At 32.3% G+C, this 27,290-nt stretch overlaps 1 protein-coding gene across 1 annotated transcript in view; it reads right to left on the bottom strand.

Moving 5' to 3' along the window:
- Positions 1 to 27,290, bottom strand: part of LOC124532139 (protein O-mannosyl-transferase TMTC1-like) — a 116,781-nt gene that overhangs the window by 10,065 nt on the left and 79,426 nt on the right. Inside the window, exon 5 of the mRNA XM_047106852.1 lies at positions 20,255 to 20,369. Within this exon, the coding sequence (XP_046962808.1) occupies positions 20,255 to 20,369 (115 nt within the window). The remainder of the gene's footprint in view (positions 1 to 20,254; positions 20,370 to 27,290) is intronic.

Here is a 27,290-nt window from a genome sequence, read left to right as displayed (position 1 = left end):
TTAAGGGGAATACGGGGGTCACAAATTGTTCCCGTAACCTGCCGCCATTTCATCCATCCTGTGTTAATCCTGTGCTTCACCGTTTGATCTATTTCGCCATCGCCTTGGATGAGTGAACCGAGATATCGGAAGTCGGAGCAGACTGGAAGAGCTGCTCCATCAAGCGCTATGGCTTCAGGACTGGAGAGACCGCCGAAATCGCAGAACATGTATTCAGTTTTCGTTCTACTGATTTTCAAGCCAACATTCTCCAGTTTCCGTTGCCAATCCTCCAATCTACTCTGGATCTCAGGTCCATCTTCACCAAGATCAATCAATAGAAAAAAAAATAACAATTAATTTGAAACCACGGGCGTTAAGCATGCGGAAATTGAAAAGTGGTTAGCAAATATTTCAAAACTAATCCATTCATATAACATTTTAAAAAAGACTGGTATTTTATTCATAAAAATCATATAAATCTCCCACATCGTACATTCTAAATAAAATCGGCTTTAAATAATTATTCATAATTGCATATCGCATCATGCTGCCCAGTTTCGCCGTATAAAAAATAATGATACTAAAATAATGTACATTCCGTTTTATCAGTCGTAATTACCAACGAGCAAAAAGTGCAGCAGAATCTGTATGTGAGCAATTTAAACACGACAGCCTGTCATTTGTTTGGTCTGATAAAAAATGTACTTTAATAATACATAGATGCAACGATGCAATATGCCTGCATGAATAATGCAAGTCTACTGGGTCGAGGCAACGTGGGCTTAGCGTACACTAATGAGAGGCGTCCCTCCCTGGCCATTGTACCCCACCGACATCAGCAATAATTTGTTACTAATTCCCCTTTAATTATAGTGATGTTCTCTGAGCTGTATTGCGGTCGACGTTGAATAAATACGATAATTTAATTTCAATCGATATTTTTAAGAATTAAATCAAATATAATTAATTAATTTGTTTTCACATTGTTATAAATAAGTCGCTACGTCCAAGGTAATATCATCACTGAATAAAACACTGTTTCAGTATTTAGTGATATTACGAAAACGTAAAAGCATTTTCATGTTCATACATTATGTAATTAAAGCTTTTAAGCTAATAAAATGGTTGCAATATAGGATGCATTATTATTTATGCGTAAACTGACTCCGTTTTTTAATGTATACACATTATTAATAAAAATAAAATGAATTATGACAAAGAAGTTTTGTGCAAACAAGAAATGACTTTCTACTGAAGGTACGCTTTCAATCCTGTTTTTTGTAACCTGAAACTAAGGTTAAATATGAGATAACAAAAGATGAGCCCAGGTGGTTCGCATATAGAACGAGATCTAAAACTGCTCTTTAAAAGTTGAGAAAGTAGCCCAGTAGTGGGACGCTTTCAGACGGATATGACTAATGATAACTTCAGAGTGTTCAATTACATAATTCGCTGAGCTCACCCTACCGTGGCGACCTTTAGGTCTGACTGAAACTACCACAAGGCATAGCATTATGAGTCATAACAATCGCCTCCATTACTAAAACAGTAGCGATTTCTTAATGTTAACGATGCATTAATATTAATGGCGCTGACAAATTATTTGTTTGATGAGGGACGTTTGAACACAAACTCGGCGGATGAATTGAAAGTAATTTATGCACCGAAAGCTCACGAAAGAGCTCGGCTGCTTCCGCCGGGCGCCATACACAAAGTCACGCAATATTAACATTCTGGTATTCGAAATGTGACAAATAGTTAATTTAATTTATGTTTACCTTTTAACTAATATCCAAAACTACAAACATCACTAATTTGAAACATTTCTCGTTATAGTTTATGTTAGATAGTTGTACAATTTAAACTTAGTTTTAGGTTTGTTTGCTGAAATTTGATTTGATAAGTGATGTGCTTGTATTAAAGTTTAATTAAAATCGGCTATTGAGTAGATAAAAATCACCTTAATCGCATAATTTTACATTTATGAAATGATTAATATATATTCTTAAAATGAATAAACATTTATTTATTTCAGGGGTTGCTACCTGATTGATGTTAATAATATAGCTATCATAATTCGTGTTATTATAATTTTTTATCTTATTCAAATACGTGAATAATTGCAGATCCATCGACAGTGGAGGACGTTTCCACATAATAGAGCATTATACTATTATTATTATGGTTTATAAATTTACGCCTCATCTGGAATACAGATCGCATGTAAAGATAAAATTTTAACAAAAAGAAAAACCGACTTCAAACAAAACACTATTTTAAAACAAATGAATATGCACGAAAAAGTAATAAAAATAATTGCGTATTCAACATATTTTTTAGAGTCTTCCTAAGTTAAATGAAATGAAAAATATTAGACTACTTAAAAGTCGATTAACGATTATATCATGTAGTTATAGTTATTGGTATATTTGGAGCCGGTGTCAGCCACGGTGCCCTTGCCCCAACAATCAAAAGAAAGAAGCGATACGAGCCCCTTGATTGATCCAGTATATTATTGTGTAAAAGGTAATTTGTAAAAAACATATTTGTCAAAGTATTCTCGTATTGTTTTTTGATAGATATATTGTAGGGTTTTATTGGCTGACACCGACTCCAAATATAACAATAATTATAACTACATGATATAATATAAGTTAAATGAAATGAAAAATATTAGACATTTTTCATTTCATTTAACTTAGGAAGACTCTAAAAAATATGTTGAATACGCAATTATTTTTATTACTTTTTCGTGCATATTCATTTGTTTTAAAATAGTGTTTTGTTTGAAGTCGGTTTTTCTTTTTGTTAAAATTTTATTTATTTTTTGATTTTAAGTGAAGCTGATGTTGACTAACTATTTTTTTTTAATATGGATAGATTAAGCGTTCCGTTTATATGAGTCAGAAACTACTTCGAGGACAATTTCAAAGGAAACTTGCGAATAAAGCAAAAATAGACTTTCGAAAATGCGGATTTAATACGTCACGCGGCGTGAACTACAAGGATCCCTCGAAGCTGCAATCTGTAAGAGCTGTAATCGAACTCAGCAAAAAAACTTTGAAAAAGACCAACTATATTTCGTACATCATATGACATCACATCACATACACAAAATTTGATTAAAGATAGTAAGAAATTCTGCCCCATATCGCACCCTAACTGCGAGCCGTATAGGAGTTCCATCAATACATAGTATAAAACAACGTCGCTTTCTCTGTCCCTATATCTTTAAATCTACGCAACGGATTTGGATGCGGTTTTTATTAAAAGATAGTGTGATTCAAGGGGAAGGTTTGTGTATATAATACATGAACAATATAGTAAAGAAACACTGATAATTTTAGAAGTTTGCGATGTGATGTCGTATATAAACAAATTCTGTAGTATATTTAGTATCAGTATTGCACCCGTGCGAAACCGGGGTGGGTAGCTAGTTGATTATAATATTCGACTATGATAATTACATAAACATAACCACATTATGGAAGGTGACTCAAATATCCAAATAACCTATAAATAAAAGATTAGACCGAGTATCGCTAACGTGCTCCTCAGAATTGTTCCGTTCCCTTCCGTTCCGTTACTTTGTCATGGATCCTGTGCTCAGAACCTTACCAAACTTTCACCAAATTACCCTTGAAGTATATATTTTATAATAAAAAAAGAATTATCAAAATTGGTTAACGTGATTTTCAGTTATTCACCTATTTGTCGCGCATATACATAACGCAAATTTAATACTTATGTCGTTTTCACATGGATACCATCATCGGAAAAAAAAATAAAAAAAATGGGACCCCACGGGAAGCACTACCTTTCAAACAAAAAAAAAATTATCAAAATCGGTCCAACCAGTGAAAAGTTATGAGGTAACAAACATAAAAAAAAAAAAAAAAAAAAAAAAAAAAAGAATACAGACGAATTGATAACCTCCTCCTTTTGGAAGTCGGTTGAAAATACTACAGCGTGCTCTAAATATGCATCAGTCATTGCTTATTTTTATGCTTATTTCTACAGTAACAACCTTGCTTCTCCCTATATCAATATCATCGTCCTAATAAGGCCTAGTTTATAAAACTGCATTCCATAAATCCTGGAACCCTGGATCGGTAAATAAAACAAAAAAATAATCTTTTTTCATGTCTTTCATTCATAAAATCATTTTTGAATTGTCATTATATACAGTTAAATTAAAAGTAAATGTCCCACCGAAAACTAGTTCGGAAATACATTCTACCGAAAAGAACATGCAAGAAACTTAGCAGTGGCTCTTTTCAACCCTTTTAATTATTGAAATGATGAAGATATGAAAAAATACACGTTACACGTAAAAAAACTTCATTTATGTATTATATTTATAATTACATCTTGCATTGAAATCCACCCTGTTTTATCATTAATAAACTCTTCTATTGTGTACTATGCCTTATTTATCGATATTTTGAAGAGCTTTAAATAGGCAATATCAAAAATAACTGTAGTCATATAAATATATGCAAGTAATTTCATGTCGATTTTTGTTCAATTGTAATATGCGATTAAGGGAATACAGAGGGCACTTTTGCAATATAACCTTTGTGGACGTCCGATATAGCCGCCGCAAGTTTAAGAAACACTTTATCAGAACTCAGTTCACAGCTTTGAAGATCTTGAAGAGACTTTTGATAACAACAGTGCTCAGCTGCATCGAATTATCTTTGTGTTGTTCATACAGGCACCGTCTATATAACTATCTAACTCACACGACAATCCAACTTACAAGTAAGTACTTGAACCTTTTTATTCCTATACTCGTTTTAAAAATATGTTGTATGAACTTTGTATGAAAAATATAAATAAATTAATATTTATAAAATTTTGGCTTTACTAGTAATTTATTATATAGTTAAGTTATTTTCTTTTTAAATATTTTTTGACGACCTCCGTGGCCTAGTGTGTATGTGTGTGTGTTTTCATGGGTACGTCACTCTGAGGTCCCGGGTCCGATTCCCGGCGCAGTCGATGTAGTAAAAGTTCATTATGTCTCTCTGTTGTATTGGGTCTGGGTGTTTGTGGTACCGTTGTTACTTCTGGTTTTCCATAACAAATGTGCATTAGCTATGGTTAGCTATGGTATCAGAGGAATGTATGTGATGTTGTCCAATATTAAAATTAATTAACATTATAAAAAAGTAACCTAGCGGTGCCTATTTACAATAAATCACTTATGTTATAATTTTCACTTCCAGTTAAGTGATATAACTGCATCAATACGAATAAAGCCCAGAGGCGAAGGTCAACTCTAGTAATTTACATTTCTAGCTATTTAATTAAGCTATTGGTACTAACAATTATTACTTATTAAAATTAGCTTAATGCGCTACCTAATGTAATAAATGATAACGGCAGCAAAAAGACATTGGTGCTGTAAAAAAAATTGACACTCGAAACGAAAATAATGAAAACAAAAGAAAGAAGAAAATATAAATACCTAAAAGTTTTTATTGATATTTGTTATATTATTATTTCCATTCAATATCGAAACGACGAAATGAAATTTGGAATAGACTTTCTATTATATCTTCATTTAGAACCTATATTGTTTCTATTTCAGGCTACAATTCCATAAGTCCAACTGTTTTTAGACGCAGAAGTTTCGACAAGTTCGGTACTATTATTTGAACATCTGTAGTCACGTTAAAGGCAAACGGACTCAAATATAGACTTAACTTAGACACTGCTCTTACGTCAAATTACCGTTCGACAACAACTTTGACTGAAGCTGAAATTTTTAAGGTAAAATTTGAATTGAAAATATATTTGTCATTTTTTGCTCGCATTTGCTCTCATCAACAGATAGAAAGAAGTACGTTCTCATTTAAGAAATAATCTAAAATACATTTTAATAAAAACTATTTTTAAGTTTATTTTTTATTTGAATTTATTCATAAGCTTTTAAATAAACCAGAGTCACTTGGGCTTTATGATGATTATGTGGTACGCCACAATCCAGCAACTCCAAGCTTTGTCGACTACCCTTAATTATATGGTGAACGGGTTCCCTTGTATTTATCAATTTAGATATATTTTCATTCTTCATCTAAACATACCTTGAAAATGCAACAGCCTTTAAATTTCCCACTGCTGGGCTAAGACCTCCTCTACCAATGAAGCATATTCCACCACGCTGCTACAATCCGGGTGGGTAGATTCACATGAGGCAGAATTTCGTTGAAATTAGGTATATGCAGGCTTCCTCACGAGGTTTTTCTTCAATGCCAAGCACAAGATGAATTATAAATACAAATTAAGCACATGAAATTCAGTGGTGCCCGTGGGTGATTGTTGGTTCAAACCCAGGCAGGATTTGAACCAGCAATCATCGGTTAAGTTGCACGCGGTCTAACCACTATGCCATCCGGGATCTTTGGTTTTAGTTTTCAGATTCAATATAAAAATAATAAAACGATAGAGTGAAAGATAATAATATAAATAAACAAAGCATATTTTAAACAGACTACTAACTTTAAATAATGAATACCAACATTTAAACCGACGATATCAAGCCCTGAAGCTAGCAAATACGTTCAAACCAAATTGTTTTGCAAACAAACGATATGCAAAATACCTCGCAAGTGTTGTCGCGAGTCTAGCTGGCGAGAATGTTAAATATGTGTGTGTGAGCAAACATGAGTTTAATCTACGCCTTATCGCCGTCGGGACACGCTACCACTTTCACTACTACGCTTGCCTCGCCTCATTTTCTACTACCTACAATTTACACATGTGCGCTATTCCCTGTACACATACAACTACAGTCACTAGACACGTATGCACGACTGTACCAAGTTCGGTATATGACTATAAGTACTTCCATTTCCTCGTAATGGAAACGGTGTCGAGTGAATATGGATTTGCAGAGCTAGTAATGGAATTTATCCATTGAATATTTACATAATACACAATTTCAACAATCGAATCAAAATTCTAACTTACTTTTAGGTTTAGCTTCAGATATATCACATCAAGATTTACTAACATAATTAGATTATTAAAATGTGAATAAGAGAAGTATTTTTATTTAACGTAATTTGAATTTCGAATCCTTATTTTTAATTTTATATATTTAATTAAATTTAAATATTCTCATGAGTGCAATGGTCACGTTGACGTGTCATGAGCTTACACAGTTCAAACACTATTGATAACAAGTTTTCTGTCGGCACTTAACAATGTAACCCCGGTCCTCCGTGCATAAATCTGGCGACACGTACGTGCTCAAGTGATTTCTTACCGCCAGAATTGGAATAATCTAATCTTTGTATAAAATCACAGCTTAATCTTCTTTTCCCATTTGCGTAAGAGTTCATGTAATGGAATGTATTAACTGAATTGTTTTCTTTGAATTGTTTTATGCTTTATTACTTTTCTACTTTTTAGATACTCGTATAATATAATGAAAATAGATAAAAATAAACATGTTTTTGTCAAAATGTAAAAATCTGATGAATGATTACTGAAATCTGTATTATATATATTTTATATATTTCTATAATTTTGTTCTCGGTAGTCTCCTGCTCCAGTAATAACTTATTGCATATTGACAAAATAGTGAAAAAATTACCATGCCTTGTTTTATTTTAGGTCATGAGCAAATAATGTATTAGTCTTACGAAGAGATGCATCCCTGACGCCAAATTACCATAAAATATTTTTCGTTTGAAACCCATCTAAGTTCCCGCCATCGTATGGCAAACCATTACCATAAAAATTGGTTGACTCTTATGACTTTCGTTAATTGATACATATATATAGAAGACGAAGCTGCGAAGACTTTACTCTTACTTTTCTTATTCAAATATCAAACCTTACAATTTTTATTGCTTGGAAGGTTAATGAACCGCTATAATTACATAAAAACTCGAATGTCATGGACGGCAGCCTGTTGACGGTATTAGAGTTCATTTTTTCATGGCTTAGTTTTAAATGCTAAAAAGACATCATCATCGTCATCATTTTTTATTGCAAGTGATCATCCGGTTTTAATAAATACAAGGAAACCCGTTAACTCAACGAGTTGAGCATTACATATTAAGCTACTAGAATGACGACTCTAATATAATGATTTATTTTATTTTTTGACGTGTACGTTATTATGAAATAATTATAGCATAACATATCTGTTGTTATGTAATTATTTCTTATAATCTAGTATTTATTCTGTATGATAATAAGTACCTTATGAATAAATAATTTTAAGCAACGTTATGGAACAATACTGTTGCATGGCACAATTAATTACATTAAGAGGCGAGTTTGAAAATATAATGATAAACAATTAAAAACTTAATCTTTGTATTTGAATTTATTCATTGGAATAAATTCACACCGAATGTACCGTTTTCAATACCACTGTCTGAATTTTTATAACATGAATACGACGTAATTACATAACATTATTTACAATACGGCACGACAGAAATAAAAGAAAAATAAATAAACAACTTCGTTCAAAAACAAAGCTGTTAGTTGTTTAAGGTACTCATATATGGAATTTCATATTGTCAGACATTGAAGATTACATTTTATGAACAGGGAATATTAATAAGCGCTACGCGTATTGAATTCATAATATTACTTTTCCGGTTTTAAAGCTCGAACTGCCAAAGTAGTGCAATAATAATAAATATGTGTGAAACAATGCTTCAATTGAATATTACGTTTTCGTTGGAATTATTTCATGATTGTCAAATTTAAGCATAAGAGAAAATGTGGGTTTCGAGAAAACTTTTAAATTACTTCTTAAAATGATGATTCCCGTCGATTTATAAATTTATGTATAAATTATCATTAAAATGTTTAAAATAAAAATAAATTAAATTTATTTTGTATAAATACTGTGGAAAAATTGGTCAAATCTTATTTATTTATTTAAACTTTATTGCACAACTATTTAACAAAAAATAAATTGAGCAAAAGGCGGGCTTAAAGCTATATAGCCTTATCTACCAGCCAATCTTAGCACATGCAAGAAAGAGCGTACTTCTACTGAGATGCATAAAGCCATCCTTATATTGAATTACATTACACATACATACATATATATACACATATATATATATAAACATACACACACTTACATAAATATATATTATAAATATATACATATAACATACATTTAATAATATACTAATGGTAAAGTAACAAAAGGTTAAATCTTTTTAAAGAAGATGTGGATTTTGGGTCTTACGTAATACTATCGTAGACTTAACCATGAGTTTTTAAATACGCTTTATATATTTATATATACTCAATTTCCTTCCTGTTAAATATTATCCTACAAAACAATATACATGTAGCCTTTATAACGTTTCAATAAATCGGCTATAATGCTGTGAAATTGCCTTCCAAAGGTCGAATTAGTTACATGAACCCGAAAATAATGGTAATTATAACCACTTCCAATAATATTATTATGTTAGTAATATATAGCACGACACAACTTAGATCAGCATCGATTAGCATCGACAAAATTCGTATAAATAAAATTTTAACAAAAAGAAAAACCGACTTCAAACAAAACAGTATTTTAAAACAAATTAAAATGCACTAAAAAGTAATAAAAAAAATTGCATATTTAACATATTTTTGAGAGTCCTCCTAGGTAAAATTAAATGAAAAATATTAGACTACTTAAAAGTCGATTTACGATTATATAACGTAGTTATAGTTATTGTTATATTTGGAGCCGGTGTCAGCCACAGGCATACGCTTCAACAATCAAAAGAAAGAAGCGATACGAGCCTCTTGATTGACCCAGTATAATATCGTATAAAAGGTAATTTGTAAGAAACATTTCTTAAAGTATTCTCGTATTGTTTTTTGATAGGTATAGTATAGGGTTGGCTGACACCGACTCCAAATATAGCAATAATTATAACTACATTATATAATCGTAAATCGACTTTTAAGTAGTCTAATATTTTTCATTTAATTTTACCTAGGAGGACTCTCAAAAATTTTAAAATAAAATTTTAAAATTTTATTTATTTTTTGATTTTAAGTGAAGCTGATGTTGACTAACATTTTTTTCTTAATATGGATAGATTAAACGTGCTGTTTATATGAATCAGAAACTACTTCAGGGACAATTTCAAAAGAAACTTTCGAATAAAGCCAAAATAGACTTTCAAAAATGCGGCTTTAATACGTCATGCGGCATAAACTACAAGGTACCACCCTCGAAAGAGCTGTAATCGACCTCAGTAAAACAACTTTGCAAAAGAGCTATTCGTATGCTATGTCGTACATCATATGACATCACATCACATACACAAAATTTGATTAAAGACAGAAAGAAATTCTGTCCCAAATCACACCCTAACTGTAAGCCGTTTAGGAGTTCCGTCAATACATAGTATAAAACAAAGTCGCTTTCTCTGTCCCTATATCTTTAAAACTACGCAACGGATTTTGATGCGGTTTTTTTTAATAGATAGTGTGATTCAAGGGGAAGGTTTGAATATATAATAAATGAACAATATAGTAAAGAAACACTGACAATTTTAGAAGTTTGCAATGTGATGTCGTAAATAAACAAATTCTTTAGTTTATTTAGTATCAGTATTGCACCCGTGAGAAGTCGGGGCGGGTCGCTAGTTGATTATATTATTCGATTATAACAACTTCATGAACATAACCACGTTCCGGAAGGTGATTCAAATATCCAAGTAACCCATAAATAAAAGATTCGACCGAGTATTGCTAACGTGCTCCTCAGAATTGTTCCGTTCCCTCCCGTTCCCTTAATTTGTCATGGATCCTGTGCTCAGAACCTTACCAAACTTTCACCAAACTACCCTTAAAGTAAATCCTTTATAATAAAAAAAGAATCATCAAAATTGGTTAACGTGATTTTGAGTTATTCACCTATTTGTCGCGCATATACATAATGCAAATTTAAGACTTATGTCGTTTTCATACGGATAACATCATCGGAAAAAAATAAAAAAAAAATGGGACCCCACGGGAAGCACTACCTTTCAAACAAAAAAAAATTATCAAAATCGGTCCACCCAGTAAAAAGTTATGAGGTAACAAACATAAAAAAAAAAAAAAAAAAAAAAAAAAAAAAATACAGACGAATTGATAACCTCCTCCTTTTTGAAGTCGGTTGAAAACTGATTACTTCCGATTTACGCAACCAATAGAAATTGTTCGCACCTACGATTTTTATTTTAATAATATCTGTATTATATATACATATTTATAATAATTTAAGTTTAATTAATATTATTTCATCATATATAAAACCTTTTTTTTACAATATTCAAAAAGAAAAAGTAATGTGTAAAATCGAATGTTCTGTGATCTTCTTTTGTTTTTTTTATTCATTCTTACTTACTATTAATGACAACGTAACAAGCAAATGTACAATTAAATTGCAAGAATTATTAATATAAACTAGTTTTTAAAGTATTTTTTTTAATTGAGTTCGGATTGTTTGAGTTCGGACTCCAGTGTCTAAGTAATAGACATAACTGGCGACGGTGACAGGACATATTCTGTCGAAGACATATTCTATCGATTCAAGCATTTGGATTGGGAAAGCTTGGAGTCTAGCTGGAATTGGTCAGCAACAGCTCCATAGCACTCAACTACCGATCAGCACCGCACCGAGTCCAGTCAAGTATTGAGGAACGAGCTAAACCCACGGAACATTTATGCGCATTTGAAAAGAACACGGCGGTAGCATTGCCAGTCGTTGGACTTAAGATTACCCACAAAGCAGCAGACTATAATTGCAGCTAAATGTCCCTTCTAGTATTCTAGTCTATTTTCAATCATTTTCTGACCATCCTTTAGTAGTTTTGACTTGTGCAAACATAATAAGATAATACGTAATTACATTTTTGCCTTCGTGAATACCACTACCGCTGCGCCGTAGCACTGTACCGCCACGTCGCCGCACTGTTCTGCCCGCTAAGGCACCACCTCGACCTCCCGTGCGGCAGATACCACCGGAAAGGGACGTGAGCGTTTTCATAAATTATTTTTAGTTTTAAACTTCAATTTAATTTCTTCCTCACGAATTTTGAAGTAATATTTAATATTTTACGATGGGAATCGAGGACGATGTACTTAACTTGGCGAATTTCGCCGATGCTACATCTGTATCGTACAATGATATTTAAATAATCCTCTTATTAAGGTTTTTAAGACACACGTCTGAAGTTTATGAGTATGTCATCATTACATTTCACTCAAAGGTCATCAGCAGTGCGATTCTCTAAGAATACAATTCGAGTTTCACTCGTGAAATGTTGACAACTGACTTACGTTGATACGCCAATTTAATACGTGTATATATTAATAATTCATATTCATATTCCAACATTTCACACTCGTGTACTGCCCAGAGATTCGAATTCCTTATTACAGTATAGTCCTAGAGATCAAAATATTAAAATGTAATTAAAATAAATATGTCCCAGCATCCCTGTTAAATCTTTTTACCAATGATCCGGTAAAAAGATCCGGATATAAACATGGAGTATCCGAGACACATCTATAATGGAAATACATAATCTATTTTATAATTATGCGAAACAATATATGGTACTAATTCGTCTCAATTGAAATAATAATCGGAAAAAGTATAAGAATAATAATACTAAGAAAATCGAATGAATTGAATCGAACTTACAGATGGTCGGACTTTGTGCAAGCCCATCTAGCTCTTTGACAAACTTCAAAGGGACGTTGACCTTTAGGTCTCAGACTTTATGATAACACCAATACTTTGTGATACTGTGATCCAGCTTGACTACTAAGGGAAATTAAAAATTCGTTTTGATAAACTTAAACTATGATGATACTACTGTGCCTAACTTAAACAAAAACAATACTATATTACGATTACGCCACCACTTAATAAATAATTTAATTATTTATATTTTAATATATCACAACGGTATAAACTTTCGATTTATAATCTTTTATACCTAAATTAATGTACATTTTCATCATTGACTATTATCTTCTAAACAAATGAACACAAATTGTAATTATAAATCGACAACTCTTAAAACTTCTTGTAAGCCGTGGATTAAAGCCATTTCAGACTAAATGGACAAATAAGAAATTTATTAATAGCAACATTCTATTAATTTATTTCATAACATTTATATAAATTCGGTACTTATAATCAGATTATTTCATTGACATTTAGTAAATTATACTTTAAGGTGTTAAATTAAGTCGAGAAATTAATTAAGATATCAATGTTTATATACATATCAGATTTAAGCATAATCTATTTTAAATCTCACAGATCTTATCCTTTCATTTTATTGTCTTCGAGAGAGGATAAAATTATTTCTTTAAACGAAGCTAGAAAAAGTCAGTGTGAGATAGTTAACTTTCTCGTCGTGAGTCGTCAATTAGTCTCTAAAGCTATTAAACAATTTAACAAGCTCGGTCACATCGGACAACGTCCAAGAAGCAAAAAGTACAAGATTGCAGGCTTTGACACATTATCATTATAAGACTGAATCTCGACAACTGAAGTGAAGAAAAGAACTCAAGCGTATTAAGTGCAACTATAAAAAAATCAGATTTGTGACTTTTTCTGGATATCTAGTAAAAATACCGTAAATTCAATCTTTATATTATGCTTCGGCATTTTAACTAATTTGATAGCTATTTATTTGCTATCAAGAGTCTACTCTATTTCAAATGGCGTTAGTTTTCAGGGGTGAAGCAAATCTAATTTTGCTCGACCTCACACAATTATTTATAAATTAAAATGATACTATGAAGCTATTAACATGGTGAAAGTTAAAATAAAGTTTATTTATATTGGGCGGACAAATATACAGGTAGTAAGTACATCACTGACTATAGACAATATTAATTAACATTGCATATACTTATATACTTATGTATAAACTTTGAAGCTGAGATTAAATGTGAGATTAAATGTTTCCTGTGCCAGTACACTCACCCTTCAAACTGGAACACAATATTATTAAGGATTGTGTGGTGGAAGGAGTGTATATGTGATGATCGAATGGTATCTCCCAAGACCGGCTTGCACCGTCACATAAAATTCTGAAGAAAAAAAGGATGATCAAAGAAAGCAAGCTTAAAAATAAAAATAACGTAAAAAAAAGCAAGTATTCAGGTTTATATATTGTGTGTGTTTGTTAGTGGCCCATAATTTCGATTTGAATATCTATATACTACAGGCACAAGAAATATATGTATCATCTTAGTTAAGGTTGGTGACGCATTGCCACACCCTCCTGCCACGAGTGTGGTGCGCCAGTGGACACGGCGTACCACACCCTGTACGAGTGTGCTGCGTGGGGACCCCAGAGTCACATCCTTGCGGCGACTATGGGTGGAGACCTCTCGCTACCGAGCGTTATCAACGCCATGCTCAGTAGCGCGATGTGCTGGTCAGAGATGCGCACCTTCTGCGAAAGTGTCATGTCGCAGAAGGAAGCCGCGGAGCGGGAGCGGGAAAATAATGCCGCCGCCGACTCGCTCCGCAGAAGACGACCGGGGAGGAGGAAAAGGCGCTATGCGCACCTTCCCCCCCGCCTTAATAGGCGCCGCAGGGACCAGGGGGCGTCCCAGTATCCCGGGAATTCCCCCTAGGAGTTGGAGGCCCGCATAGGCGGGCCGACCGTCAGGGCGTCACGGTAGCATGCGTAAGCGATCCCGTGGCGTCCGCGGAAAGACGGAGAGGGTACCGCTGGTTTTTTAGTTGGTAAACCCGGCGTACTTGGGCGCACTAGACGTCCAGGGCTCCGGGGAGTCCCACACACCCCCCCACTTTCCATCACGTGGGGGAAGCGCGTAAAGCGTTTTTCCAGTGAGAAAAAAAAAATGGTGACGCATTGGCGATGAAAGGAATGGTTAATGTTTCTTACAGCGCCATTGTCTATGGATGGTGGTGACCACTTACCATCTTGTGGCCTACATGTCTCGTCCGCCAAACAATAGCATAAAAAATAAAGTCTTTTGAAAATAAAGCTTGCCAGTTCGTACGGTGTTCGCTAAAATTCCAATTATCTTTTTTTCTGTAGATTGAAAAGTGCATAGCCTTAGCCATAATAGGTCGAGAGCCAGTTTGTAGATTGGTATTTTTTTAATTTCTGTATCAACTCAAAAACAGGAAATATCTAGTATATTTTCTATCTATATTTTCATGTGTGTGGCTGAGCCGCATGAGCTAAATTCGATAACAATTTCTCATTTTGATCCGTTTAAAGTGAAATCTATATTTCGGTTTGAAGGAATATTGTTAAATTGGTTACAGAGCAATTAATTTCAAGGCTATACCCGTTAATCCTATTAACTGTCGAATTAAATACTTAATCGATTGCATTGTTCTTTTTATATTATATTAGCGGCCCGCCCTGACTAATAAATAAAAAATATTGAGATGTAATATTGAAGTTTCATAACGTTTATTTATCTATTTTCGACTATCAATTGAATTTGGTTGAAATTTTAATGTGTAGCAAAATAATTAAATGTCACTTTTATTCCAGCCAGACAAAGGAAAAGCCGTTAGTTCCCTATAATTAATCACTATTGTTTATTTAATTGTTGGCTTTAGTAATTTCTATTATATCTATATTACAAATATAGTAATATCGTTAATATGACGTATAATTTAGTTTTGATAATTATGTTGTTTTAATTTTATTTCACATAGATTAAAAGGTAAAATTTATTCTATCTCTATTAAATTATTTTATAAATGAAATATATTATAGAACATACGTTTTCAACTGTATAAAACATATTTGTTTATTCTTCAGCAAGAAATACATGAAATGTAAACTAATTGAATGTAAATCCAACAACTTCAATATCTGCAGATTCCATTGCTAATAAATTTTCCCTGTCGTAAAAAGGGAAACACAGCAAGTATCGTAAAATTCCAGCTGGCCGGGCTTATTTGATTTTTCGAAGCACATATTGTTATTAAAGATAACATCGGAAAATACGTACAATAATACGTCATCACATTACATGACCTTATATTGAAAGCATGTAGTACATGATTATAACATGACCGATAAAAATATGTATTAATTTAAATATAATTTCCTAGAAATAGTATCGTTCATTTTATCATTATTTCAGCACGCTGTTCCTTTTTTTCATAAAGAAACATGTAAAAATTTAACGACTGAGGCCATTCTCAAGGGATTCTAGCCAACTACGCAAGAGATATGATCTCAAGAGGGCTTTCTGTTCTCACTCTTATAATCCGATGGGACGGAAAATCCGACACGTCCGGAAAGACTTTACGCGCAAATCTAACGGAATTACAATATTTTTGAGGTACAAATATCAATAATTCCAATAATACAATATCATTAAAATATTTTATTGCCAAGCATTACAGGAGTAAAGTAAGTTAAGTAACTAGTAAAATTTACCTCGCTTTACTGCTGTGTGGGTACTGCTATCAACTAATTATTATATATCTAAAATTATTTACAGTTTATCTGATGTTAATATCACTTTGAATTTAACAATTATATTGTTAATGAACGCAACGATCAAAGCGAAACGAACCTTTTTTGTTCGGTACCGGGGACGCGTATTGACATACACGTCATTAATACCGTATACACGTCACTGATATTGCAAATAAAAAAGCAGCAAGCCTCTTTCTGTCTGAAATAGAACGTTTGTAGTCTATCCAGTATTAGAAAAAAAGATCCGACAAGTGCAGGTTTCCCCCTAAAACCTTTGAAATTGCCGTCCCAGATTTTGACCACTCATTGTCAGATCAGTGTCTGAGAAGTTCGTGTATTACTGAACCTCTCCTCAGAGAGAGAAAACGGTGTTATTTTACGGGGTTATTTTAACCCAAGCCTTCATTATTGCACCACCATCTTCTGGACTATAGCGGTCTTAAACGCCTACCTCTGTCGGAATACGTTCCTCCATTCCGCTTTCCTTGGTAGCGGTTCTGATGCAATGGGAGTGGTTTGATTCAACTTCTCAAGCTATTCTCGTTTATATCCTTCAACATATGCTGTACTGTATCTTCAGTCAAGTTACAGTGGTACCAAATCGTAGTCATTCCCCATTTAATCACTAGAACATCCCGGCCTATTTCAAAAATAACAGACTTCTAATGTGGTAGCCATATTTCTATCACTGTATAAACATCTGCTTGCAACTTTTTTAACGAACATATGAATGTTCACCCAGGGGAAGAAAAAATAATCTACGGGGAAATTAGTGTTGTAGTAGCTTTTAGTTATATTTTATATGTGGTACATTTACTTCTTGTACTCATGTATGTACAATCTTAATTCTGCGGCCTTTTGGAAAATACAATGGATTTTACTTGAAGCCATTTTTACGGTAACGAGTTTTTCTACTGTGATTTAAGCAAATTTCTAGCCAATAGTGTATATTTGAACTAGTACAAAAAATATTATGAATTTAGAAATAAGATTATACAAAATAGTAAATTACATTATTCCGGTATATTATAAACACACACGAATAAATATATAAACAAATATATATACGAAAGCAGATGATAAGATATATTAACATGGGTATACAAATAATGGGATCTAATGAGAAAAATGCGTGTGTCACCGCGAAGAACAGCTAGTATATAAGTGCCTTTTAAATAGTTTCCGAGATTGTTTGTCTAGGAAATGGAATAACTTCGAAGCAATACAAAGGGGAATACAAATTATTGCGGAAAAAACTTTAACCGTACGCTGTCGTGCCAGTAATTACATTGTGTGATCGTATGGCTTGACGTTAATTTGTGAAACTGCACGGAAACCCAACGCTTAGGTGGCAGAGGAGCGTATCCGATTAATTCAAGAACTCGAAGCCTCGTGAATTAATGGGCCAGCCGGTAGTCTCCCTATTGATTGTGTCGTTTTGAACGAATTCAATATACAATACACCGAACACGTACTAAAATATTTAATACATTTCCAGTAATAATATTCGACGTCCAAATATTTTTTATAAAATTTTGTAACGAACTAGAATGTTTCAATTTCATTTCATGTTTATCCTTGTTTTGTTCTACCTGCAATATATTTAAAACAATGCTTCCAATAATGTTGTACTGAATATACTATTGCAAGTATCAAACTCAATATAAATACACTGGCAAAAGAACTTTAAAGTACAAACCATTTGTATTAATAAATAGAGATTTTCAAGTTCACGGTTTCAAAGATTTTTCAATCTTTGTCTTTCGGGATTTCGTTTAATCATTGCACAAAAAGCCTCCTAGTGATTGGGTATAGGGTTAGCATCACCGAATTCGTACCAGTAAAGGAAAACATCGGAAGGGAACCTGAAAGATGAATTTCTTACCCTATATCCACGTTTTGGTCGTTTCTTAGATATTCTTAATTTTTTTTTTTGTACAAAATCTTAATACTACTTAGTAAAAAAACAAAGTCGTTTTCTCTATCCCCATATCCCTTTGTAAACACTTACAAACTTACCGCTATATGTCGCTATGTATGCTCATCAGATCTTTAAAAATACGCAACGGTTTTTGATGCGGTTTTTTTAATATATAGAGTGATTCTATAGGAAGGTTTTTGTATACAATACATGGACACTATATTAAAGAAACACTGATAATTTTAGAAGTTTATAATGTGATGTCTTAAATAAACAATTCTGTACTATATTTAGCATCAGTATTACACCCGTACGAAGCCGGGGCGCGTCGCTAGTACAGTATAAAATCGTTATTTTCTCCCTGGACAACGGCCACCTCTCTTGTTAAGGGGGACATATGAAACTTTTGGAGCAATAATTGTCTTTACATTTTGTTCACACACAGGTTTGTTCTCAATATATTCTTTAACACAATGTAAAGCGCATAAAAACTCAAATATTTTTGCTTGGTTTTTACACTTTATTAAATTTCGATTAATATAATTGTAAGCGTCTATAACGCAATGGTTTGAGGGCCGCCTAGCAATGTAAAAGTCGCAGGATCGATTCCGACCCCTTGGGCAATTGTCGTCCCCATTCCTAATACAAGTGATAGGTTCCTTAAGTAATTCGGGGCTTTGCAATTATTCTTTAAAAAAACTGTATTGAGAAATCTTAGCTGTAAAATATTTGTATACATCGCACAATATTACTTATCTTGATGCCTTATTTCTTTAGTTCCAATTGAAAGTATGTCAAGCCAATTTCGACACAGAAATAGGTCGGTCATATTGTACTTACGACATACTACGTACTATTTTATAAACAGCATTTACAGCAACGAAAACGTAATGTAATTTAATTTAAAAAAAAAAACAAGGAAGAAAATGTACACGATAAACAAATTATATGTGAATAATAATGATTTATCATTAAATTATAATAATTCTTTTATATATTCTAGTGTGGTCTAGTGACCACCGCAGATGCATCTGTTGAAATGTCGCGTGAGGAGAAAAATAAAACGATCGTGGTTGAAAATCGAATACAATATATAATAGTTATAACCGTACGAAAACAGATGTTTAACTAACAGTAGATTTTATTTATTACACTTATTATTGAATGCGGAGACCCGTGTTAACGAATCGTTAGGATACATCAGTAACCCATCGGTTTTTAACGAACCGTTAAACTCACTTATATACGTGACACATATTCGACTTCAGTACGCTATTTATATAAGAGACGCTTTTGAATTACGCCTCGTAGACAATTCTATAATCCGTGTGGTTTCTTGAATAAGTAACCGCAAATAAGACATTCAAAAGTAGCACTCTGAAGTGCTTTAAAATAATTCTAATTATTATTTTCACTGTCAAACTTTATAAGCTATTCAGAAATTCAAAGTAAGTTAGTAGCAAACTTTTACTAATAATTTGTCTCAATTCAAATGTTATTTAACTTTTTTAACTCTACAGGTATTATAAAAAATGCTATAAATACAATTACTAATTATCATATCATTATAATATAATAATATAAATAGCGTTACATTCTAATGATAGATACATATTAAGCATAAAAATGTAAGTTACAATTGAAATAAATGTGAAAATAAAAAAAATGATCATATTATTTTTATTGTTTTGATAATGGGACGTGTTTTCCGCCAATTTTCATAACGCGCTATGCCCATAACTCGCGCATACGTAGCGTGAAATCGAAATTTATGCGATGAATATAAATACACGCGAAAAGCACACGTCGGCTTTCTCGTATTTTCGTGTAATAAATGTTATGTTATTTATTATAATGTACTTACAGATTGTAGTGCACGTCGGCCATATTTGGACGATGTTTTAGCGCCTTCTCGAATGCTACTTCGGCTTCGGCGAGTCTTCCTTGCGTTGTCAAAACGCTACCCAAGTTTCCATATGCTGGAAATAAAGAAATATGTCAACAATGAAAAATACAGCTCTTAACTAAGCAACTGTTTATTGACATTTAATATTTTGTTTAAATTAGTAATTTTTTTTATTAAATCGCTTCCGAAATTTTTAAAGAACGTCTTTGTATACGCGAAACCGATCACATAACTAATCAATAAAAACTCAACTGGTGTCATCGTGTCATATATATGTATATGTATCTATTTTACAATAAATAGCCCATAGATAACATTTTCTAGCCTTTATAATATATTGAAATCGGATAAAACTATGTTTATTTACATGAATATTCTCATACATAAAAAGCTATTTTATTAAATTTGTTGTTATTCCAGCCACGCGTCATGACAAATCATATCCCCGTGGAATGTTGGCGAGATTAGTAGTAACATTTCTCCGTTGCAACGAAATTCCAATCTTCGGGGTGAAAATGTACCAGCTACATCTAGCAAAGGCAGTCAAAGGAGTCTTATTCCTATTACAAATACATATATATTGTCTCTATTACTCCAAGGTATACACTAAGAATCAACATCCCATTGAGATTTTAAATATTTCATATATATACTTTAATTATGTGAAACATATTTACATACATCGATAACTTAATTTTAGATTTAGATAGTCTTTCCAAAGCAAATAAAACCGCAAGGACCCGCTGTGGGCATATTTTTCGATAAAATGTAAGCTTCAATAATGTAATGAGATATTTCGCCCTGTGGGATTTCTGTATTCGACATATTATTATTTACATTTTTGTCGCAATACGTACTGAGCTCATTACTGCAAAAAATGTTAATGTATATGTCGGAGCGAAACCACGAATTTAAGAAAAACACGTGTTCACAAATGATTATTTTAATAATTTGAAACTGTTTCATTGTTAAATCAATAATTTTTAATGAATTGTGAAATGTTAAATTAGTCTAAAATATTTTAGTGTTTGTAAACAGGTGTTATGTTGGGTAATTAGTCTACCCACCTATTTTTGTTATAAAAGGCCGAGCGCCCGTCGTTATCGACAGGCTTGTTCGAGCCGTCGGCGCGATCGCTACGACATCCGAATCTCACTATATCAAGCTTCACAAGATATAAGGTTTTAAAATTTATTCAACATAATATAATCAAAGAAGATACAATTAAGTTACGTAATTTAATTAATCAATAATAATAATTAATTGAAACGAGCAGGAGGCTCACCAGATGGAAAGTGATTACCACCGCCCATGGACATCTGCAACATTGGGTTGCTTGCAGGTGCGTTGGTAGGTCTTTAAAGAAGGAGTACACCCTTTTCTTGAATGTTTTCAAGTCTTATAGATTCGGAAAAATCACCAGCGAAAACTGCTGCCACAGTGTGGTTGTGCGAGGCAGAAAATGGTTTTAAAAATCACACAGTTGTGGATTTTCGGACATCTATGCGGGTGATATGGAACTTTGAAAGTGGGAAGGAATAATCCAAACAAGAAATACTGCTTCCCTTATGACGACGTACTGGAAATGTCATGGGAGCGATTAATTAGTCGAACGAGGTGCTCCGCTAATTTCCATCAATATGAAGTTACTTAGAGTGAATCGTTGGTGTGGAAGGACCCATTGTAACTATAGATATAATTGGATTACAGACTTTCGATACTTTTTATATAAGACTTCAAAAGACCCGAACGAACGAACGATTACGAACGTAATTTTCAAGTAGCTACTTCATTTCAGTTTATAATTCGTAGTGCATCGAGTTTTTAAAGAAAATTTGATATACCTACATATGTGTTTTCAACAACGCGCATTGGATCGTAATTATGGAATAAGCTTCAAATACTCCTAAAGTGCGAAGGAAACTTTAGTGTAACTGAGGGTCATTAATTATTAATTTTTGTAGAAAAGATTTAAACAAAAAATTTTGTATAGGATCCTTAAAGGTGATAAATTTATGTCAATTAAATTATACAATATTTTTCAGTGATTAGGCATTTAATCTGCAATCAATTCGATCCATAGCCTTGTACCAAAGTTGTTGGAACTAAGCGGGTTGACGGACGAATGGCCAATATTTCCAATCAATATAAGTGACGTCACTCTCCTCAATGGACACAAACACGCTTTTAAAGTGATAATAATAAAGGCAATAAAGAAGAGTTATAAGAAAGAGATGGATGAAGCCACGGGTACGAATGCCAGATTTAATATCTGTTTAAATATATTAACTTCAATAAGAATTATCGAGAAAGACAATTACATTAAAATTATTATCGAATAAAGAAAATTGTAAAGAAAATAAGTACTTTAGCAAATAGTCACATACTTTTTAACGTAATCACTTTTAAAAAGAAATACGACGACAACGCTAATAAATATTTCTTACTTTCAATCTAGTGTCAAACTGATCTAGATGGATAATTTAATCTATCTTTTATATTCTAGGTATTCAATGTGTCTATGATCCAACTAATGTAAGAGATCTTAAATAAGCCAATTAAAATAGTATATGTAACATTGTTTATTCATTACGGCGTTATTTCTAAAATATGGAAAGAAAATTAAATCATATTAATTGATACGAACCAAATTTACCTACCAAATATAGTTTTTCCTTAATTGAAATGCTTTAAACCTTATTTGTAATACTTCAACACAACAAAACATACATGTGTTTTAAAATATGAATTCAAAATAATGAATTTCGCATATCCAAAATGCACATCTATCTCCCTTTTTTATAGATATCAATAATTTATTATTAATAACAAGAAAAATATGTCACAATATAAAAATTGACCGAAGCTCATAACATCTTACACTCCCTACAGAGTAGGAAATTGAAACCAATCTAATGGATGAAATGTTTGCGTTATTACAAGATTTTCCTCCATCACATAAACAATTAGAATTGTAGGACACCCATGTTGAATATAGTATAAACATATATGCATAGCATACAGTTTATCTGATATCATATAAAACCAAAGCTATTAAGCACATGTCTTTGACCTGATTTTCTCTTTAAATCTCAATACAGGAACGTATCTGTGAAGTTGGATGTTAAGAATATCATAGTTTTGTAATTGTAATCTAGTGTGTAAAGTTTCAAGCGTTGGCATTTTAAGTCAACGTATATTATATATAAATAATATCGTATATAATATCAACTCTCTTCAGACGTTTATTTTCATATTACACTGTAACTATGATCTCTTTAGTGTGAATCGTAATCATATTGAAATGAACAAAAACTTTACATTTTTTATCGAGAAAAATGATAATAAAATGAAATATTGTACAGCGCACTGAGAATCCTAAATATCTGCGAAATAAATCATCTCACCAAAAACGTAACTGATACGAGTTTCGGTATTGATTTGTATTGATTCTTCCCTTTTGAATACCTTAACAATGAATAGCCGCTCGAAAGATACACAATAGATTTGTGAGAAAATTAACATGTGCAGTACAAACGAAATGTACAGCTATACGCACACTACCGTTTTGTGAACCAATGTGACGAGGTGCCTGGAATACAACCCATTATTCTACGTTACGTAGAATACCTTTTCAGGGTCTACGAAAGCTAGAGCAAGAGACTTGAATTCGTGACATTTCTCCGTCATGTGTTATTGTGTAATATGACCAAGTGCCGTATATCCTACCCAAAATCCAGCTTGCTTAATAGACTGCGACTCATTGAACTTGTAGTTCGACACATCGTATATCGTATGCAACATATTTAATAGTTTTCACTTCCGCGATTAATCCGCATTGATCTTGGCAAGGCCACTTTCACGACCTGATATTTAAAAATATAGGTTTCTAGAACAGTATTAAATGATTGAGTTCGAAATAAAATGTCTGTTCAAATTTTATTAATCATCCGATATTTTCACAATATACTTCGAAAAGTATTAGAAGCAGTGTTCTAATTTATCTAATAGAGTAAATAAGAACGGATCGGTGTTTAATCTAGCGTAACGATGTCACCGGTCTTTATGTTTCAATAGATGACAAAATGTTTTACGCGCTTATAGACAATCACTGGATTTGCCCCAATTAAAGGTAACATTTGACCCTCTAATTAACTTAGAATATTTTTGTATCAAGCACAAAATAAATTAAAGGAAATTATTATTTACAAATCGGACTAAATTAATTTTGTTTATAGTAAAAATTTTATAAAGTCATTCTATAATTCCAGTAAATACCCGAATACGTTTATTTATTCAGATGTGATATCAATCAAAAGTTTGAATATGTAACATAAAATTAAAATAAATAAATATAGATTTAATTTTATTTATTAAAGTTAATTAATAAATACCTAAATACTTTTTTGTAAACGGAACGTATCAATTCGTGGATATATTTAAGAACGACAATATTTTTGTTAAATTAATTTCGTCCGCTGCGTATACACGAATTTGATCAGGTGCGAGTTTAAATATAAAAAATATTTTTCATACAAGAATATATTTTTCGTTGCATGTTTTGTATCAAAGCAATTTGAATTAATATTTTAAGTTATTTAAAATACAGGAACATTTGTTGATGTCTCGAAAAATATACCGATCTAGGTACGGATGGTTGTCCATAATTTTTATACTTAACATAAGATTTATTATAAACAAATGACTGGAAAGTCAGTGCTTGCTGAGCAGTTTTGAATTAGCGACTTTGTTAAAGATTTTTAATTTATTATTATTGTAAGGTTTGTTATGGTTTCTTTTTCATTTTTTATTTCTATACACAAACAAACCTATGGTCTTTGTAATTCATTGTATTATATAAGACTCAGGAAATTGTCCGTCTTTTGAAGTTAGTAATTCAAGAAAATCTGCTTTGCATCGAAACAGAACTACAACACACACTGGGAGTTGGAGCAGACGGACATCCGTGGTTGGTTACACAAGTACCTTTGTTCTGAAGTTGTTCTTTAGTCTCAAGAGATGTACTGATTTTACTTATTTTCCCTTTAAATTACGAAATTAAATACAATAAAAGGATTATAAATTTCATCCCAATTGGATGGACATATACGAATTATTAAGATTATCAAACATATTTAAGGCCATAATCATCATTTTAATACTTATATTATGACAAATATGCATTAAACCATCGGTCTTTTGAAATCCATAAAGAAATTAAATGATTGTCAAAATGTAAATGCAACGTAAATAAATGATAATTAACTTGGTTTTGTTTTCAATTTACAAATTACTTGTTCAATAGTGCAGTTATCACGGCAAAAGGTGTATTTGATAAAGCTTGAAGCTTAACAGATTAGATCGGCAGTTCCAGCGAATCGTAATAGGGGACCAGTGATTGGCTTGTTTCGAAAACACGCCGAGACAAATTGGATCGGCCCTTTAGTGGATAGTAAAAGAATTTTACGCAAGGTTATTTAAGCAACGAAGAGTTTTAAACGAATAATGGAATTTCAAAATTTAATTTTCACATGTCTGTTTTCGTCGACGTTTAGAAATTGAACGTGAAAATTGATAAATGTTTTGTAGAACCAAAATTTTTATCAATTATATTTTAAGAATAATTTTAAAATTTATAAAAGTATTCTCTCTTATAATATATATATATATATATATATATATATATATATATATATATATATATATATATATATATATATATATATATATATATTTATTGAATTGAAGTAATATACTGTTATTTTTCATCTGGACGATTTTTACCTTGTTGGCAATTCTCGAATTCTCGAAAAAGGCTGTCAATTTGCAAAGAGCATATTTTAGTGCTTAAGTGCGTGCACACTAACAAGTACTCTCCTATTGCCTTATTCTGATCGTTTAAGAGAACGAGAACCTGACGCGACATGGAAGCGATCAGGCAAGACTAATAGCTCTACAGGTAGCATTAAGGAATGTACGAAATTTATTTGATATAGCATTCAGTGTAATTATTTATTGTTCCAAGTGATCTTGTACTGTGTTCGTCTTATTTAAAGTTTCATGTCATTACTCTTAGGCTTATTCAACTATACTTTAAATCTATTCGTAGGGTAGGTATGGCTTTGTGCAAGCCCGTCTGTGTAAATGTACAGATATTCTGCCGCCAAAAACACAGCATTATTGTGTGTTGTGTGAAGAGTGAGTGAGTCAGTGTTAAAAAGGGCATTGTGTCTGTGCTACAGGCACATGGGCTATAACATCTTAATTTCCAAGATTGTTATCATATTGGCTGTTCGAGGCATGATTAATATTCCTTACAGTGCCAATGTTTATAGGCGATCGTTACCATTTACCATCAGGTAGTCCATTAGCCTGTACGCGTATATAATTGTATTTATATAGTACATATTCACACATACAATAAACTTTGCGTTGTAAATCTCACATAGGTATATATATATGTAACTGTGTATATCACACTCCTCCCTACACTCATACATATAATGTTTAGCTACATTGTTTGTAATTAAAACATCGCTGTATCTTGTAACGCTGATATAAGAGCGCAATTTTATTCCACCCCAAAGAGATAAAGTTTCTCTCTATCAAAGATTATTCTATAGCCTATATAAGGAAACGTTACTTTAACGAGCTATTTGAAACAAAATTCAATGAATATTTACATACATTGTAGCCTAAATACCTCCCTCTTTGATCTGTTATATAGTATTGTTATATTATGCCATAGCATAATATAAGGCGATTCCGAGGTCCTGTGTTCATATCCAATGTAGGAATGATAATAAATTGGGTTTCGGTGCTAAATAATTCTCACTAAAAGCTTGGCCGCAGAAATTGTATAAATTTAATTGGTTGTGTTAATAATTTTGCATTTATTATCTCATCTGATTATTAGAATGTGAGAAACGGGAGAGCTTTTATGCTTGAGCACGCACTTGTAGCCAAGAATATCTGCAATAGTATTGACTGATAT

The sequence above is a fragment of the Vanessa cardui genome, chromosome 8, assembly GCF_905220365.1.
Source record: "Vanessa cardui chromosome 8, ilVanCard2.1, whole genome shotgun sequence".
Taxonomy (NCBI): Eukaryota; Metazoa; Arthropoda; class Insecta; order Lepidoptera; family Nymphalidae; genus Vanessa; species Vanessa cardui.
Note: the sequence above shows the minus strand (reverse complement) of the source record. Positions and strands in the feature narration are given on the sequence as shown.